We start from the raw sequence: 17,191 nt of genomic DNA on the forward strand, positions 1-17,191 counted from the left end.
AGGCGCAAATTTGACCCAAAATTTCTGGGCTCTTTACACATCCATTTTGCGCGGGCACACGAGATTACGTGGTTTGCCGAGAGTCGAAGTATGTTGAGCCAGCACCGAGACTCGAACCGGGTTCCCCTCACTAGCTAATTTCATGAAATAATTAAATGTTTACGGCGACTTCGGCACTGAAGCGATTGTAGAACAGGGAGTGAGCCTGACTCAAAGTCTGCATCACCGGCACCGCCCAAGGAATTATTTACCTGTAGAGCTTCCGGTTGGCGCCTGGGCCGTCGGTCCGCGGTTGCCGTTGTGCCAAATCCCCCAGTTTGCTCAGGTCGCCCGGCTGAGGCGGAATGAAATTACCGTAGGCCCCCATGGGGCAGCTCAGCGAGGCGTGAACAGCTCCATGGATAGAGCAGTTGGTACAGTACTCCACTCCATTGGTAAAGAGCAGCGTAGGCGATTTGTTCCATGGTAAAATAAGTTTATGGGGAGCTGTTCTGCGGGTGATGTTGTGGGTCGCACAGGGCAGGGGGCGAGGTCTGGTTATGTAGGACAAAATCTTGCCGAGGATGAAACAAAGATATGGAGCTTGCTCCAACCGACGGAACACCAGCGGAGAGGCGGAGACCCGAGATGCCCCTCCCTAGGAGGAAATTCCAGCCCTGCCCAGGAATCACAGCAACTTCTCCAAAGTGCACTAAAGCAGCAGCTGCGAGAGCAGAAACGGTCACATCCCCCGACACAGTCTTACAACCTTAACTGCGCTCAATGGAAGGCTTCAAACAGCTGCTGAGACTCTGCGTCCTGTTACTCCTTCAGCCCTTTGGGGGGCAAGCAGGTAAACGGCGTGGCTGTATAGAGCGAGGGGCTACAGTTTGTGCAGGGCGTGGGAGTCAGGTTGCTTTCTGGGGTTGCTTTCTTTCTCAGAGAAACCTGCTTTCATGAAGTGTTGGCATTGGGAAATAGACTTTGATAATCAATAATGGGAGTCAAGGTTTGGCAGAGGACAGGGGGTGGCGTCAGTGGGTGCGGAGTCTGGCAGTTAAATTATACATTTTTATGTTTTTTAGAACTGGAAAATTATGGTGCAAAGAATTTGGCTACAAGGACAAATGTGACAGTAAATCTGTTCTGCTTAATTGTTTGCAGAAGAGGCTGCATGTTAGAATATCTACTGGGTTAAGACATTTGCTGCATAGATCTTTGTGTGCCTAGCGAATTTCAGGGGAGAATAATAATGGTAAGATTACATTGTTGGCAATTAATTGCAGCGGCTGGAGGGATCTGTGTTTTTTCTAGTCTCCTTTTTGACTCGTACAGTAGCATATAGGGTTAATGTTGCTTCTGCAAAGCACACTGTGTAACCTGCAGATCACAGATTTGTATTTTATGAAGATAGGTAAATGGATTACTGCTTGAGCAGTTTGTGCATATTATGGGTTACAGATGTGAAGGGCCCTGAGCTAGGCTACTACCCACTATATCAGTAGCCAAATAAACAGATATGTTGTAAGGAAACATAAATACACATCAGTGCAGAGTCATGATCAACTAGCTACATATTAATTAATTCATTCACCTTCACTCATTTCGCTTTTTCTTTTATTGAAAAAATGTTTCTTTTATAATCCTCTTTCAAAAAACCCTTTTTTACAAATTATAGCAGTACTTTCATCTACAATTTCTTTACAATGATAACTTTTTAATCACATTTTAAAAAGTATACGTTTCATTAATAGTTCTTGATACTCTGATACATATAGTCACAGCCAACACATCTTTTGCGGCTCACCAACCTCTTCTTTAGGACTGGCTTATATGGGAAGATATATCAACCGGTCTTGAAATTTCAGGAGCTGTTGTCACAATCCCTGGGTATGGTAAAACTATTCTATTTGGGACAGCTAGGTCCAATACAGACAAGTTGTTCTGGCACTGTTTAGAGATGGCAAGACAGTATTTGAAATATGTCTTGAAGGCCATAATGGATAGAAAGTGCTCCTTCTTTAGCTTTGGCCCGGTTAGCTGGAGGCGGTCAGTGGTTTATCAGGGAGTGGGTTCTCCAACTGGGCCGCTGCCACTCTCAACCTGACTTTTTGTTTTTCTCCTGCATTTGCTGTTTCTAAAGACATGTTGCTCCGGAATCCTTTTTGAATAAAAATATCCTGTATGGTCTTCAAGATTCTGACTGTATCCTGCTGATATGTGTGTGTGTGTGTATATGTGTTTTCTTGCGCCATATATTTGTTTATTGGGTTACTGCTTGACACAGACACTGCTTTGTTACTTTCAGTTCATAAGTTGCAGTCCTTCTAATATCATACAGTGTTATTGGTTTTTTTTTTTCTCAATCTGTTATTATTTCCAGTTTGCAAAGAAAAGTCCTTTCGGGTAGTAAAACGTTTTGCTGGTACAGATAACCCTTACCCCAACCACTGTATTACGATTTAAATCCTGATTTAGTATTTCTCCCGACTATGCATTCAACATATGTCTACAAGTATAGACGATATGTGACTGCCAAACCATATAGCTCTTATTGTCTTACATAACATTTATTATACAATGATTTACCCACTTGTATGATTTATTGTCTCTCTCTCTCTCTCTCTCTGACACTCTACACTGGAATAAGTAGCACTATAAAATAAATACATTAGTAAATGCTATTTAAAATAATTATTTTTGTAATTACTCTTAGAGTCAGAATCAACTGGCATTCTTGCAGTAGAAGCACATCTCTTACATGGGGGGGGGGGGGGGGGGGGTGAGTTCAACAAAGTTATAAACCTGCCTCCAAACAGTTGCATCTCTTAAGTACCTGTAAATTGATCTATTGCACAAATGCAGAGGCACATCCAAAATTAGTCCAAATCTGTGTAACAGGCATTTACCACCATAGTAGGAAAGAGGAAGTCCATAAGTTGGTCTTAATTTTCTTCTGTGTCCTTTCTACCATTTCAAAAATTCCAATACATAAGAAACAGGCAGCCGACACGTGTTTCTTCCGAAAGGACTTACTCAAGGCTGCAAACAATTATAGTATATATTAAAACAATTTGTGATATACAATTCCAATTACAAAAGTTAAAACTATCACAAACATAATAGCCCAGATATTGGACTTATGTTCATTCATTACCAAAAAACAACCCAACTATAGCGCCATGATGAAAAGAGGCTACTGGATAATATATTGTAACCACTGGTCAACAAGATATTGTTGCATATATACTACAATGTAGATTTTCCTAAGAAGTTATGACGGAAAGTCTTAATTTTATTAGAGACATGGAGGCGAGTATTATGCCTTTCTTATCTTGCTTTATTTTCCATAGCAGCCAAGATAAGTAAACACTACAGTTCCCGGAGGGCCCAGAGAAACTAACTGGCCAATGGGAACATAAACAGAAAGACACATCACACCCAATCATAGAGCATCAGTCAGGATAACGTCACCATTTGACTGCGAACATTCCTCTTTTCACTGGCGAGCTGCTCAGATATAGTCAATAAACAGAGGAGCAATCGAAAACACAATAGCAAGGGCTAAAATCCAGGTGCAAAATTCTTGACCAACACCCAACCAGGGTCGACGAAGTGTGGGAAGCTCAGCAGAAGGCTTGAAACCAGAAGGAGAGGCGTCCAGGCGAAGCTGAAGGGGTTCTTGTAAAGGATCCGTTCCATCATGAGGATGCAGGAGGCAATGCTGGAGCCGCTAAAGGGAGGGAGAAACACAGGTTAAGAGTGTTGCAGCGGGATAATAATCGCCGCCGTGTCTTTAATAAAATTAAGACTTTCCGTCATAACTTCGTAGGAAAATCTACATTTTATGACAAGACCGGAGGTTCCTATTATGCTTGTTTAAAGCATATCAATTACTAAAGAAGCAGCATAACAACAGGTTTGCAGTAAAACATACAAAAAAATTGTCATTAGACCAATCTGCTGACCTCAGAATGTCCTCCAGGCGAGAACCCGCCCAAAAAGCTTTGGAAGCCATGGCTCCCCTGGCGGAATCAGAAAACGGAGACGTCAATGCCTGCAAGGGACATAACCCAGCGGGCTAGAGTAGCAGAGGAAACGGGGCGATGGGGTTTACGAAAGGAAATGAGCAGTCGGGAGTGCAAGGACATTCTGAGTTCAGAAGTTCTTTGTTCGTACACCTTGAGGCATTGACCAACACGTTTTTTTTTAGTAGAAAGCTTTATTCGATTTTAAGACAAGATAAAATCATAAAAGCAACAGTCATAATATACAATTTCATGTACAGTCATAAAAATAGAATAAAATAGTATTAAACATTATATGTACATTGACATAATAAAGTCATTCATAACTACAGTTGTTTAGATAAAAAGTTTGGACTCCGCCTGCTAGTTGTGTAATATCAAACATGGTTGCCATGGGTGGTTCAATTTTCAGTCACTATAATTAATCATGTGTGGACCGGATTTTCAAGCAGTTTTTAAGAAACATAGCTATACATTTGGCATTTGATACTGTATCTAAATGTTGTAATGCCATAAGGGCAGGGCGGTATCTTCTCAGTCCTTGGGATAACAACATTGGAATAATCCAGCGTTTGCATGGTAGTTCGCAGAATTTACAGAACAGAAATACGTGAATATTAGACTGTTCTGAAATACCATCACAAGGACACCGGATAATAGAAGTTGACCAATCTTGTCTCCTTGGGAATGTAACCAGACGGAAAAACATATTGAGCCTAAACCGTGTCAACAAATATTTTTCATAGCTGGTCAGACAAAAGGTGAGATACGGCTGGATGCCCTGAGTACATTGAATAGTTAAACTATGACGATTGGAAACTTTATTAATTTCTTGAGCTATACGTAGTTCCCTTAAATGTGATAGACATAGCAATCTCAAGGCCTTTCTTGTAATGGTGGTTAAAATTGCAGGTTCTTTAAAATATATTGAAAGACCCAAATCCTTGAGAAAGTTGTGTACAAAAGACAGCCACGGAATATCTGACCAATTGTCTAGACCCAAGCAATCTGAAATTAAGGCACGAGTTAAGCTACACTGCTCCGTTGACCAGATGCGGTGCCACAGTAATATTGGCTGGATTTTTATATAATCAGCAATGTAATCCATGCCCAATTCGATATGACAAGCAAACGTTGGAGAACACTGTGGAACGGCCAAGAGATAACGAATAAAATTGTTCTCTACCCTCTGCAAGATGACCACAGGTACGTAGCCCCACACCCCAGCACCATAAACAGCTACGCTATGACACTTAGCATAGTATATTTGCATAAATTCTTTTGGGGGAGGCTTCCCTATTTTACGGGCAAAGGCAATTCGGGCAGAAGTAGCTCTTAGAAATAGAAGATGTCTACTAACAATGGCCGATTTCCAAGAAGAGGTATTATCAAATAAAATACCTAAGTAAGGATATGTCTTGGTGCAGTCCAACTTAGCTTCTTCAATAAGTATCGATTTTTTTCTTGGATGTCTTTTTACCAACATGCATAACAAGGGTTTTTTTAATGTTCACCATTAAATCCAGTGAAGCCATGAATTTACAGTAGGAGTTTAACTGGATCTGAAGTTGTACTGGGGTTCGTGCCATGATCACCGCGTCGTCCGCATGAAGTAACGCAGGAATAGGGCGACGGGCGATTGCTGGCAAGTCCTGACTCCCCTCTAACATGGCCTTCTCGAGACCATTTGTATAAAGGTTAAATAAGAAGGGAGCCAGAACACACCCCTGTCTGACTTCCTTTGTGACTGCGAAGGGGGGAGTAAGCACCCCGTTGACCCCAAATCGCACCCTGGCCGATGCTCCCGAGTACAGCTCGCATAGGAAGGATATTATTGGAGGGTCTACTCCCAGTTCTGTTAGGATTGACCACAGCCTTGAATGTGAAACACAGTCAAAGGCTGCGGTCAGATCCACATAGACCAAGTGGAGATTGCCTTTCTTGGCCTGGGCATACTTCCCAATTAGAAGGGAGAGATTCAGAGCCTGCTCCACAGTGCCCAGTCCCTCCCGGAAGCCGTATTGCAGGTCTGTCATGATGTTGTTATCCTCAGACCAGACCCGCAATCTCTCCAGGATCAAGCGACCTGCAACTTTACCAAGAGAGTCCAGGAGTGAAATGGGCCTGTAGCATGCTGGATTATTACGGTCGTCCTTCTTAAAAATGGGGAGCAGAATAGAAGTTGACCAGGATTTTACAAGACCTCCTTTTAATGCTGCTTCAATTACTCTGGTCAGTACTGGGGACCAGAGCTCCTGGGTGTGCGTATAGATATCCAACGGTACGCCGTCCAGCCCGGGAGCTTTGCCAGGCTTTGAGGAAGACAAAGCATTCATTACTTCCTCATGACTAAAAGATAGTTCAAGAGGATAGGGGGATATGTATATGCTTTCATTACAGTTAACAACTTCAGCTAGAAATATTCTTGAAAAGTGGGAAACCCAACCCTCTGCAGTGATTGCTACCTCAACACTAGGACCAGTGTTCACATCATTCAAGAAGGGTGAGTTGACCACTTTCCAAAACATTAAACTATCCTTTCTGTTACAACTCTCGTGGAGCTTCTCCCACAGATCTTTTTTCCTTTCTTTCTTACATTCCTTTTTTCGCCTTATTATAGAGCTTTCTCAGCTTCCTAATTTCAAGCTGATCCCTCTCGGGTTTATATAAGGCTATTTTTAGAGTTGAAAGGGCTCTGCGACATTCAGAATTAAACCACCCTTTTTTTCCTGTGAGCCATTCTGCTTTTGTTTACGAAGCAGCTCCTTGCTAATCACTTTAGTAATGTTAATAAAGCTAGTCCGAATTTCGTCTGCAGTGGAGAGCAAATTTAGGCATGTTTCTAACATAGGGGATGCTCTGGTGATGACATTATATGTAATAACATACGGGTCAACTTTGGCCCATTTGACCGAGTAGCCGTTAGTTTTATCTAAGCTCAGGGCTCTTTGGTTCAGCAGCCCAGGATTACCAGTTAGGTAACGTCCAGACGGCACTGAGATAGTGACACTGTTAGGGAAATGATCACTACTAACGTCGTCTCCAGTACAAAATGTAAGCATCTCATCCTTCATGTGATTAGAGATCAAAATAAAATCAATTAAAGTGTTACATCCCCTGCCGTGAAAGGTAGGGAAGAAGTCAATTGGGGGTTCAACTAACTCATTCGCGAACCCCAGTCCTAGAGAAAAAACTTTTCATTTAAAATATTCCCGGCACTTGAGTGTGCGAAATGGGTTAGGGGTCTCCCACCCTCGTCCACAATACCACAATTTGAATTAGTATATTCATTACATAAAGAAATGTTGTAATCGCCGCCCCAAATTAATTTAAAAGGGAGGGAGGGACAGCAATTCCGATACTCATATAGAACAGAGGTTATCTTATTAACAACTTTCACAAAGTCCAGTGGTAACAGATTGTTATAAAAATTTACCAGAAAATATGTATGCCCTTGATTCACAGAGAGTTTAATTATTTGATAATTCTCTTCAGTTGATATTTCTACAATGTTCTTAAATGAAAGGGTATTAGATACATATACTGATAATCCTCCCTTAGGTCTACCAAAAAGAGAGGGACGTGCACTTGAATGATACAATCTATACCCCCGGAGGTGGATAGCAGTTACCGACCATGTTTCCTGGCAACATACTATATTGTGATTTCTAATTATTTCTAGCCAATTAGGTTGCTCAACTTTTGACCGCAAACCTGCAATGTTCCAAAATAGGATAGAAAGGATCAAACTACTGGATAGTGGTGCCTTGGGGGGAAAATGCGGTTGTTTGGATTGAGTTTGAGTTTCCGCGGTTTGCCCCTGTGACAGCAAAGAAGGATCTTGTAATAGGTTACAGGGCCCTTCAGTCAGAGCACAATTGTCCAGAGCCTTATTTGAAAGGTCTGTAATAAGAGAAATGCTGCCACAATGATCTTCAGATAGAGAGTCCTTTTCCACAGTTTGCACCTGGGACGGCAAAGAAAGATCCTGTAATTGATTACAGGGCCCTTCAGTCAGAACACAATTGTCCAGAGCCTTATTTGGAAGGTCGGTAGTGAGAGAAAAGCTGCCACAATGATCCTCAACTAGAGAGACCTTTTGGGGTATAGACGACCTGTCTGGGGGGCACAAGTTAAAATTATCCAGAGGGGTTGGAGTAGTTATTAGTCATTTAATATCATCTAAACCTGACAGAATGTTAAAGCGATTCTGTGTGGGAATCTGAAATGGTCTTGTTGTCGGTGGGTGATTAAAGCTGCCTTCCCAAGTAAAAAAATCGTTCCATGGTGAGGAATAATAATTACCTGGAGCCTTAGCATAATCATTCTGATATTGAGAAGTAGGTCTAAGGTGATCAACCTGGTGTAAATGTAGGGACCTAGAGAAGGCGCCCTGATGTTGAGATAAGGGTCTAAGGTGATCACCTCGTTGCTCAAGTTGTGGCCCGGCGCAAATGACCTCACGATAGAGTAGGGGTCTAATGTCATCAACCTGATAATGGGCCAGCGGCCTGGAATTGATGGGATTTATCATGTTTATAGGGTAAAAATAGGTCAAATCACGAGCTGTAATTTCATTGCTGCCATTAGGAGGAAACCAATCTAAAATATAACTAACTGCCCTAGTATCTCTAAAATTTATTATAATAATGTCCCCCGTAATATCCTTTGTGCTAGGACCTAGCCAAGGAAGGCGCCTCACATGTAGAATTTCGCCATTCACATTTGGAGGGAGTGGTCGATTTTTCCTAAGCCAAAATATGACTTTGTTCTTCAGCTGATTTTGATTTTCATTTTTGCTGTCTTTACCGCCAACACTAGCGGTACTGCTTCCGGAGGCAGTTCCACGTTGAGCCTCTTAGGAGCAGATGGCCTCACTAAAACCTCATGACCGGTAATTTTATTAAGATTTCCCGGAGGATTAGGCTTTCCATTCTCCTGGGCCACTTTAACACTACTTTTCTCCTTTAGCCATGATGTTTTGGGGGGCATTGATTTTGGGGTTTCCGGATTAGTTTGATTTGTGGATTTAGTCACTGTTAAATCAATAGCATTAGGGGGCGACACAATAGTTGTAGTCACCAATGAGGGCACTGCGAAACCCCTCATTCCCTCTTTGATTTCATTGATTGCCTGTTCTAAATTCCCTAGTTGTTGGCCTATTTTTTGTAGTCTCTCTACCAAAGGCAATGTGAGAGACCTAACTAATTTTTTAATGCTTCCCATTAAGTTAACGCCAAGTGGATCTAATAATGGGAAGGGTGATTCAATAGGTGGTGCAAGTAGTGTAGGTGCGTGTGATGTGGAGCTCCTATGTTTGGCACGATCAGTGTGACTGGTTTTGTTTGTTTGTGATCTACTATCCCCCTTTTTCCTTCTTTTCAGAGGAGGTCCTTGCGGTCGTGGGTTTTTGGAAGATTTTTTCCAATTATTAGCAGGGTCGACCACAGGTGAAGGTGAATCTACCAAAACTCCTGCCTCTTGCGTCATATTTCCTGAAGAGACAGAGAGATTTATAAGCAGGTCATTATTTATGTCTGGAGGAGGGGTGATGTCTTGGAGGAGTAGTGGGATACTATCGCTGAGTAAAGCTTTAATCCCCTCGCTTTCGCATTGAATACTAGGGAGTGGGGACAGCGCTAGCTGTAGCGGGCCCAGAGAAGAACGTTTATTGTTAATTAGCTGAACAGAGCGACGTCTCTCGGCCCGTCGTTCAGCAAGTGTGATGTCTCTCTCTATTCCTGTGAGAGCCCTGATAAAATAATTATCTAGTGTCCCTTGTTTTTCTCTTCCACCCACCAAAGATGTTACTGTGGGGGCAGGTGAAGTCATTGTAGCCGCTTAATGCAATGGATACCTAGACAAGTACACGTTTATAAACGTATATTCGCAGACCTAGCTGTGGACGCACAATCAACAGTGCCCAAATGACTGACAATAACGTATAAAAGTATAGGTAAGTCCAGCTACTGGGAAACGGGTACACGCTTTAAAAGTCAATCATACCTCACCGAGAAAATCACATCTAAGGGGAGGGGGCCCAGTCCGGGCTCTTCCGGCCTCTTCCGGCCTAAGAGGGCCCGGTCTTAGCCCCGGGCTACGGCCCGCGTGCGTCCCGCGAGCGCGGGCCCCAGTTCTCTTAAGTAGGAGGAGTAGGTGGGGGCGGGAAGAGGACCAGCTGTGGCAGGTTAAGCTCCGCACTGCCCGCTGGTCCTCGCAGTCCCGCTGGGGTCCGAAAACAGTCTATTCACACGCCTCACAGCAGAGTCTCTTCACACGAGAGGCTCCCGCGAAGCGGGGGCCGCGAGAAGTGGGCTTGGGGTCCACGGGGCAATGAAACACGCAGAGTAGTCCAGAGAATCGGCTCTCTCGACACAACACAGCACAGGAATCCGACGAGATGTTAGCAACTCGGTCCTTTAATCAATCCGGGAGGTGGGGGCGGGAAGAGTACCAGCTGTAGCAGGTTAAGCTCCGCACTGCCCGCTGGTCCTCGCAGTCCCGCTGGGGTCCGAAAACAGTCTATTCACACCCCTCACAGAAGAGTCTCTTCACACGAGCGGCTCCCGGGAAGCGGGGGCCGGGAGAAGTGGGCTTGGCTTGGCGTCCACGGGGCAATGAAACACGCAGAGTAGTCCAGAGAATCGGCTCCCTCGACACAACACAGCACAGGAATTGACCAACACATAGCTCTGGGTGGTAAGAAGTAGGGATAAAAAACAGAATTCAGATTTGTCTTTGTTCTCCTATTAATGTGGAACATAACACCTGTAGGGGAGAACTGTCTGGAAGAGATGTCCAGGGCTTTAACGTCTGAAACACGTTTTATGGAGACAAGGCAAAGTAACATTGTAAGTTTAGCTGATAACATTTTGAGAGATAGAGCAGAGTTATCTGGCCAATCAGAAAGCAACTTAAGAACAACATTAACGTCCCATAAATTAGAATACTTAGCCAACGGAGGCTTGGAAAACCGAACTCCTCTCATTAGACGGCAGATCAACAGATGAACGCCCACGGGTTTGCCGCCGATTGGGGAATGGTTGAGGGAAATGGCAGATCTGTACAAATTGACTGTCCTGTAAGACTTACCTGCACTGGTTTCAGAGGCCAAAAAGTTTACCACAAAATTCAAAGGGGCTGAAAAGGGATCGATATGTTTCTCCATACACCAGCTTGCCCATAAAGACCAAGCGGATCTGTAGGCTTTGGAGGTCCCGGGGGCCCAGGCTTTGCTGATAGAGAGAGAGAAGCCTCTTGTGAAAGGAGGATGTCAGGAGGGACAGGCTGGAAATCTTCCAAGCCGACAGGACTTGAGAATTGTCCAGACTGAGACTGTGAGGAAGACCTAGAGGGTTCAGCAGTAAATCCTCGTGGGATGGAAGGAGAACCGAAAAATCCGTCGCCATCTCCAGGAGTGACGGGAACCAAATCTGAGATTCCCAGAAGGGAACCACAATGACCAAGGATGTCGATTGGCGACGTACCTGGGAAAGAACCCTTATGATCATGAGGAAAGGAGGGAATGCATAGTTGAGGTGAAGGGACCAATCCTGCAGGAAAGTATCCGTAGCCAGGGCTGAAGGGTCCGGTCGCCAACTGAAGAAACAAGGTAATTGAGTGTTGAGGCGAGAAGCAAAGAGATCTATAGAAAAGGGACCCCATTTTTGAAATAGGGATTGGAAGACGGATGCCAGAAGCTTCCAGTCACTGGAGTCTCGCAGAAAGCGAGAATGCCAATCTGCCACCGAATTGAGATCTCCTGGGAGATATTCCGCTGTCAGGGATAGTTTGTTCGACAGACAATACTCCCACTGGCTCTTTGCCAATTCTGCAAGCGGTTTGGATTTTGTGCCATCGAGATGGCCCCAACAACGCTAGGATGCCTGGCTTCACCTTGGGGGTGCCCAGGAGTGGGCACTTCACATGGAAAAGCCAGGAAGGGTTCCACAGCGGTATGCGTACAAGCGCCTGAGATACCTCTTCGGGGGTCGATTCGGGCGCTATACAAGTACTACTGCATTTACATTTACATGTATCTGACCACAGAAACATTGTCCATCAGAAGAAGAATAGAACATCGAACCCTGTTTTTGGAGAGGCTTTGAATTGCAACGGAGCCTGCCAGCATCTCTAAACAATTGATGTGCAATTTTGACTCCTCACAAGACCATTTACCGCCAGTCGATTTTGTACCACAGCGGGCGCCCCAACCTGACAGGCTGGCATCTGATTCTAACACAAGATCTGGGGCCGAAGCGAATATAGTGCGCCCGTTCCAAGCATCTAAATGGGAGATCCACCACTGAAGCTCGTCGCGAGACTCCTGATCCAGTGCGATAAGGTCGCTGTAGGCCAAGGCTTGACGCAGATGTCTGATTTTTAAACATTACAGAGCCCGATAGTGGAGAGGGCCGGGAAAGATGGCTTGCATAGAAGCGGAAAGAAGACCGACAATCCGTGCAAGAGATCTGAGGGAAAATTGGGAGGTCTGAAGCACATGAGAAATATCTGATTTGATGGTCGAGACCTTTGACTGAGAGAGTAAGAGGGAAGCCGAGGGGGAAACCACTAGGAAACCCAAGAGCTCAATTTGCTGGGTACGCAGAAGAACTGACTTCTCGTGATTGAGAAGAAAACCCAGATCCAGAAGCAGGGACTGAGTGGTTTCCAGATCGGACAGAAGGAGCTGTTTGTCCGAGTTCATGACCAAGATGTCGTCCAAGTATATGATGAGTCTGATCCCGAGGGAACGAAGGAAAGCCACCACAGGTCTCATGATTTTTTAAAAGCACCAAGGTGCTGAAGAGAGACCAAAAGGAAGAGAGGTGAACGATAGGTCACGCCCAGCTAGTGGAACTGCAGAAACTTGGTATGAGCCGGGTGAATAGGGACGGTAAGATATGCATCCTGCAAGTCCAGTCGTATCATCCAATCGTGGGGACGAAGGGTATCTCTCAGATGCAGGATAAGTCTCCATTTTGAAGTGACGATAGACCACAAACTGGTTGAACTGATAGAGCGCGCGAGGTCACCCAGCCAATGATTCCGCCGTTTCCGGCTTCAGGGCCCATATACTTTCAATTCACACTATTCATTGACCAGGCGACTTCACGGGCTGCTATCAATTGTGTGTGTTCCCTACTTGTTATGGCTCAGTGTACCCGACTTACCATCCACCAACACGGGTACCTATGACATCAATGAATCAGGGGCCTAGCTGTAAAAGGAAAGGCAGCAAAATGCAATTTCAAATGACATTCAATATTGTTTAAATGACCACGGACAACTGGAAGTTTTACAATGTTTATCTAAAGATCGTTATCATCAAGCATTAGATACACAAGTATGAAGCAATCAATAACCAAGATAATGTAAATGATATAGCTATAGAGACATAACGACAGGGTAACCATTCAAATGTAATATGGAATGCAAATGGGAAAAATACTAAAATCTCAGAAATGTTTAAGCCTGGACAGACTATGCATGGGTTACTATAGGAGGGCCTATAAAGAGTAACACGCTAAACTTAAAGTAAAGTGACCTTTAAACAGTCTAGGTAAGGAGGTTCTAGACCATATCAGAAAATGACAAACAGCAATGCAAAATATAATCTCTAAAAGATTGAAAGACATGGGAACATATTAAAAAATATGCAAACGACTTTACATTTCAATAGTTTGCGTTAAAGCATGGAAAAATCAACATGTGCAAAGGTGTCACTTTATTGTAGCAAAAGGTAGAAATATAGAAAGGTGCAAGTTTTAAAGAACTTAGAGCAGTATTTACCTAGACTGGTGTGGAAACCAAACCCTGGCCACGGGTCAGTTAAGGACAGGAAACCCTCAAGGAAGGATACCCCTCAAAGGACAGCAGGTGCAGAATGGTCACCCCGGACAGGACAGGATACCCTCAGATTAGGAATCAGGACAGGACCCTCAGGACAGGACAGCAAACCCTCAGGACAGGACCGCTCAGGACAGGACCGCACCCGCAGTTTGGAAGCAACGCCTGCGCTCCACCCTCTCTGCAGTTATCGATCAAGACCCCGATTGGGTCAACGAACTCCCAGCAAAGTGCTTCGCCAGCACTTTAAGGTTCAGTAGAACCTTAGTCTATGGTCAATTTAGGACAGAGTGCTCCGCAGCTCTCTGTATCTTCAGTCACCTATTGAGTACGATGGGTCAGTGACAGGTCAGCTAAACCAGACAAGTCGGACAATTCCCTAGGTAAACCCAGGGTAGATATACTCTTTTGGGACGGTGTACCACCCCCCAATGTTGCAAAGTGTCAGAATCCCTCAATTTGGATTGGTCCTAAAGTAGGATTTGGGTAACACACCAATCAGAACACGCTAATTCGAGCCTATATTAGCATACTTGGGTACCGCCTAGAGAGATTGGGGTTCTCATGAGAAATTGTGCAGAAATACGAGTGACAATTAACATTGTAACACATGAGGAGCAACATTCTCCGTTCTCGTAGCGCAGAGGTGGCTTTCCCAGGCGCATCTTGACTGTGGCTGCCAGCTGGCTGAGTTCCACTGTCCAAAGTTGCCACCTTTCAGTATTCTCTGGTCATGCGCAGAAGAGACCGTCAATATGGCTCCCAATCAGTTTGGACCCCCATTCCCCGCGGTACATGAAAAGTAAGCGAGAACAAATTAATACACAGAAATAACGTTATGAAATCACATTCACAGGGTTGTACTTTCAACTTATCATTATAACATATACTTCTGCAGTCTAAATGTTAGCTACATGGAAACAGGCACAAGAGCAGTGGCACGAGCAGTACCACATGATGGGCACAGCTATGTATTACGCATGCGCATAATTTTCCCTCCAACTCTACAGACGCGTCAGGACACGTGAGTGTGGCTGACGCATGCGCAGTAACTAAATTACAAGCGGCGGCCATATTTTAAGTACACGGATTAAATGCATTAGAAATACACATAAGCAAGCTTCATAAACTTTTACTCAAACTTAATATAAATGTTAGTAAGACGTACATTTATTACCTTGTTACACATAAACGAGGTTCTTGAATACAGCAAGGTCGCGAATATGCGAAGCTTTGCTTCATCAATCCCCTCTTTGATGATATTTACTATCATCACAAATAAATGGAACCAGATGCCAACTTTCTTTCACACTTTATACAATTCTATCTCTTCCAGCAATCGTTCCAATTTCTCTCTTTCAGTTTTGGTAGGGTGAGAAGTCTTCACCTTTTTGTATATTTGATCATTCACTTCTTCCAATTCAATCTCATCCACACTTCGTTTCACCCCTCTAGCATTCACTTCATGCTTTCCGGTGCGCTTGCGGCATTTGCAGCAAACAAATATGAAAAATAGGATGAGACCTATAATCCCAATTGGCATCAGTACTTTGAGCAATAAGCCTTTACCTATACTAGCGAACCAATGACCTACATTTGAGAGACCATCTACCAGTCTCTTCCAGGCACTATCAACCTCGAGTGGTCTGAGTTCCTTTGCCAAATTAGTAATATTTTTCACATATCTTTTGATCTGTACACTTTTATCCGGAATATAAGTGCAACAATGTTGCTCCTTCAACATCCGTCAGACTCCGCCCTCTTTTGCTAATAAGGTGTCAAGAGCAAGTCGATTCTGCAAAACCATTGATCTGATCGCAACCATTTCGGTATTGACCAGCAGAAATCCATGAGCTGTCTCAGTAGACAATACATCCACTATAGTAGACAATTTGCAAATTCTGTGAGTGTTCAGAACCACTCCCACTCCAGGTATCAGTGCACTGAAAATACTACCCATAATTTCACCTATACTTTCTCTTTTACTACGCACTAAGCCATTAGTATTTTCACTGCTTCCAGCGCCTCCATTCACATGGTATATTTTCGGGAAGACAATGCCAAAATAGCAACTTCCATACCAGTGATCCGGCAATTTGAAATAAGCCTTGTCCCCACAAATATAATAAATTCCAGGAAACACAGGCTCTGACCCATTTTTGAAACCCCAACCTCCAATTACCTTGTAATTATGTTCGCATTCACTGGAACCAATGAAAATGTTATTATAATAGCTAGTCTTCTCACGGTGAAGACATAGCTTGCCTTTCTTTTCAAAATCCAGCAACAGAGCAGGACCCGCCCCACCAGTTGAGGTGCCTTCCATGTTCTCTGCCCACTTTGGCTTTTTCTGACTTTCGTCATTAGCCTTCTTTTGTTTTTTAATTCTCCTTTTCTCTGCCATGTTTAGGAACATCTTTTCCTGCTCATGCAAAGAACAAGTCAAGTTATCTCTGTGTGCATCCGCTATGTCAATGTTACCTATAGTCAGGAAATAATCTCCCATGTATCGTATTGCGTCACTTTTGGTATGTACAGGATTCAAGTTCCCACGTATAGGAAGTTCAGAAAAGATCACGTCATTGTTAGAGTAATAGTACTGTAACGGTCCTCTTTTGTAAAATAAGCTAGCTAAAATGCTACAGGAAATTCCGTATGTCAGTGGCAAGTGATGGTATGTCACGCCTTCAGCCACAGAAGTAGGTAGCTTCATGCAGACATAGCAATCTTCAATTTCCATAGTCTCTACATAGTGTATTAACAAGTTTGCGAAAACATTTAAGCGTGTCCTGTTTTTGATTCTATGATAATGTAGTTCCTCATCTGATGCTTCTAAGTCTCGTTTTGTTTGTCTCAGTGCTCTTTCATGTCTAGCTACACTCTGTGTTGTCAGCTCTTCACTGTCAGTATTTACAATTTCAGTAGGGACAATGTTAGTATCTTTACTCGCAGCAAAGGGTATAAAAATTGTTAGTCCTATCCAAAGTAATATCAGGACAACTACACTACAGACACATACCTTGCAGCAAGTTTTGCAACAGCTGCGACTAGGTCTACCACTCACGGCTGAATCAGACATTATGGCTCAGAAATAGTTTCTTGACCCCTCTTTGTGACCTTACACGAGTATCTTACTTTGTGTAAATTCACGGTGGCTCTTCTTCCTCTTCGTCAGAGTACTCAGGGACGGGCTCTCCGTCGCTTACGTCAGTGATATCGAGATCTTCAAGTTCTTCTAACACAAGGGTCCATTCAGGTGACTTGTACTTTTTGTTTTGTCTCTTTATCCGATCACTCCTTCTTTTGGAAGAGTCTTCTGGTTGTTCTGCTATACG

The 17,191-nt window shown here is 43.7% G+C and overlaps 1 protein-coding gene across 2 annotated transcripts in view; it reads left to right on the plus strand.

Moving 5' to 3' along the window:
- The first annotated feature begins 249 nt into the window (after positions 1–249).
- PLBD1 (phospholipase B domain containing 1) overlaps positions 250–17,191 on the plus strand; it is a 386,856-nt gene continuing 369,914 nt past the window's right edge. The window contains exon 1 of one of the 2 annotated variants that reach the window (XM_078641128.1): positions 250–832. In XM_078641128.1, coding sequence (XP_078497254.1) covers positions 763–832 — 70 coding nt within the window. In that variant the 5' untranslated portion in view covers positions 250–762. The remainder of the gene's footprint in view (positions 833–17,191) is intronic. The other variant, XM_078641133.1, reaches the window with a different exon arrangement.

Source organism: Lissotriton helveticus, chromosome 1_1 (assembly GCF_964261635.1).
Source record: "Lissotriton helveticus chromosome 1_1, aLisHel1.1, whole genome shotgun sequence".
NCBI classification, from domain to species: domain Eukaryota; kingdom Metazoa; phylum Chordata; class Amphibia; order Caudata; family Salamandridae; genus Lissotriton; species Lissotriton helveticus.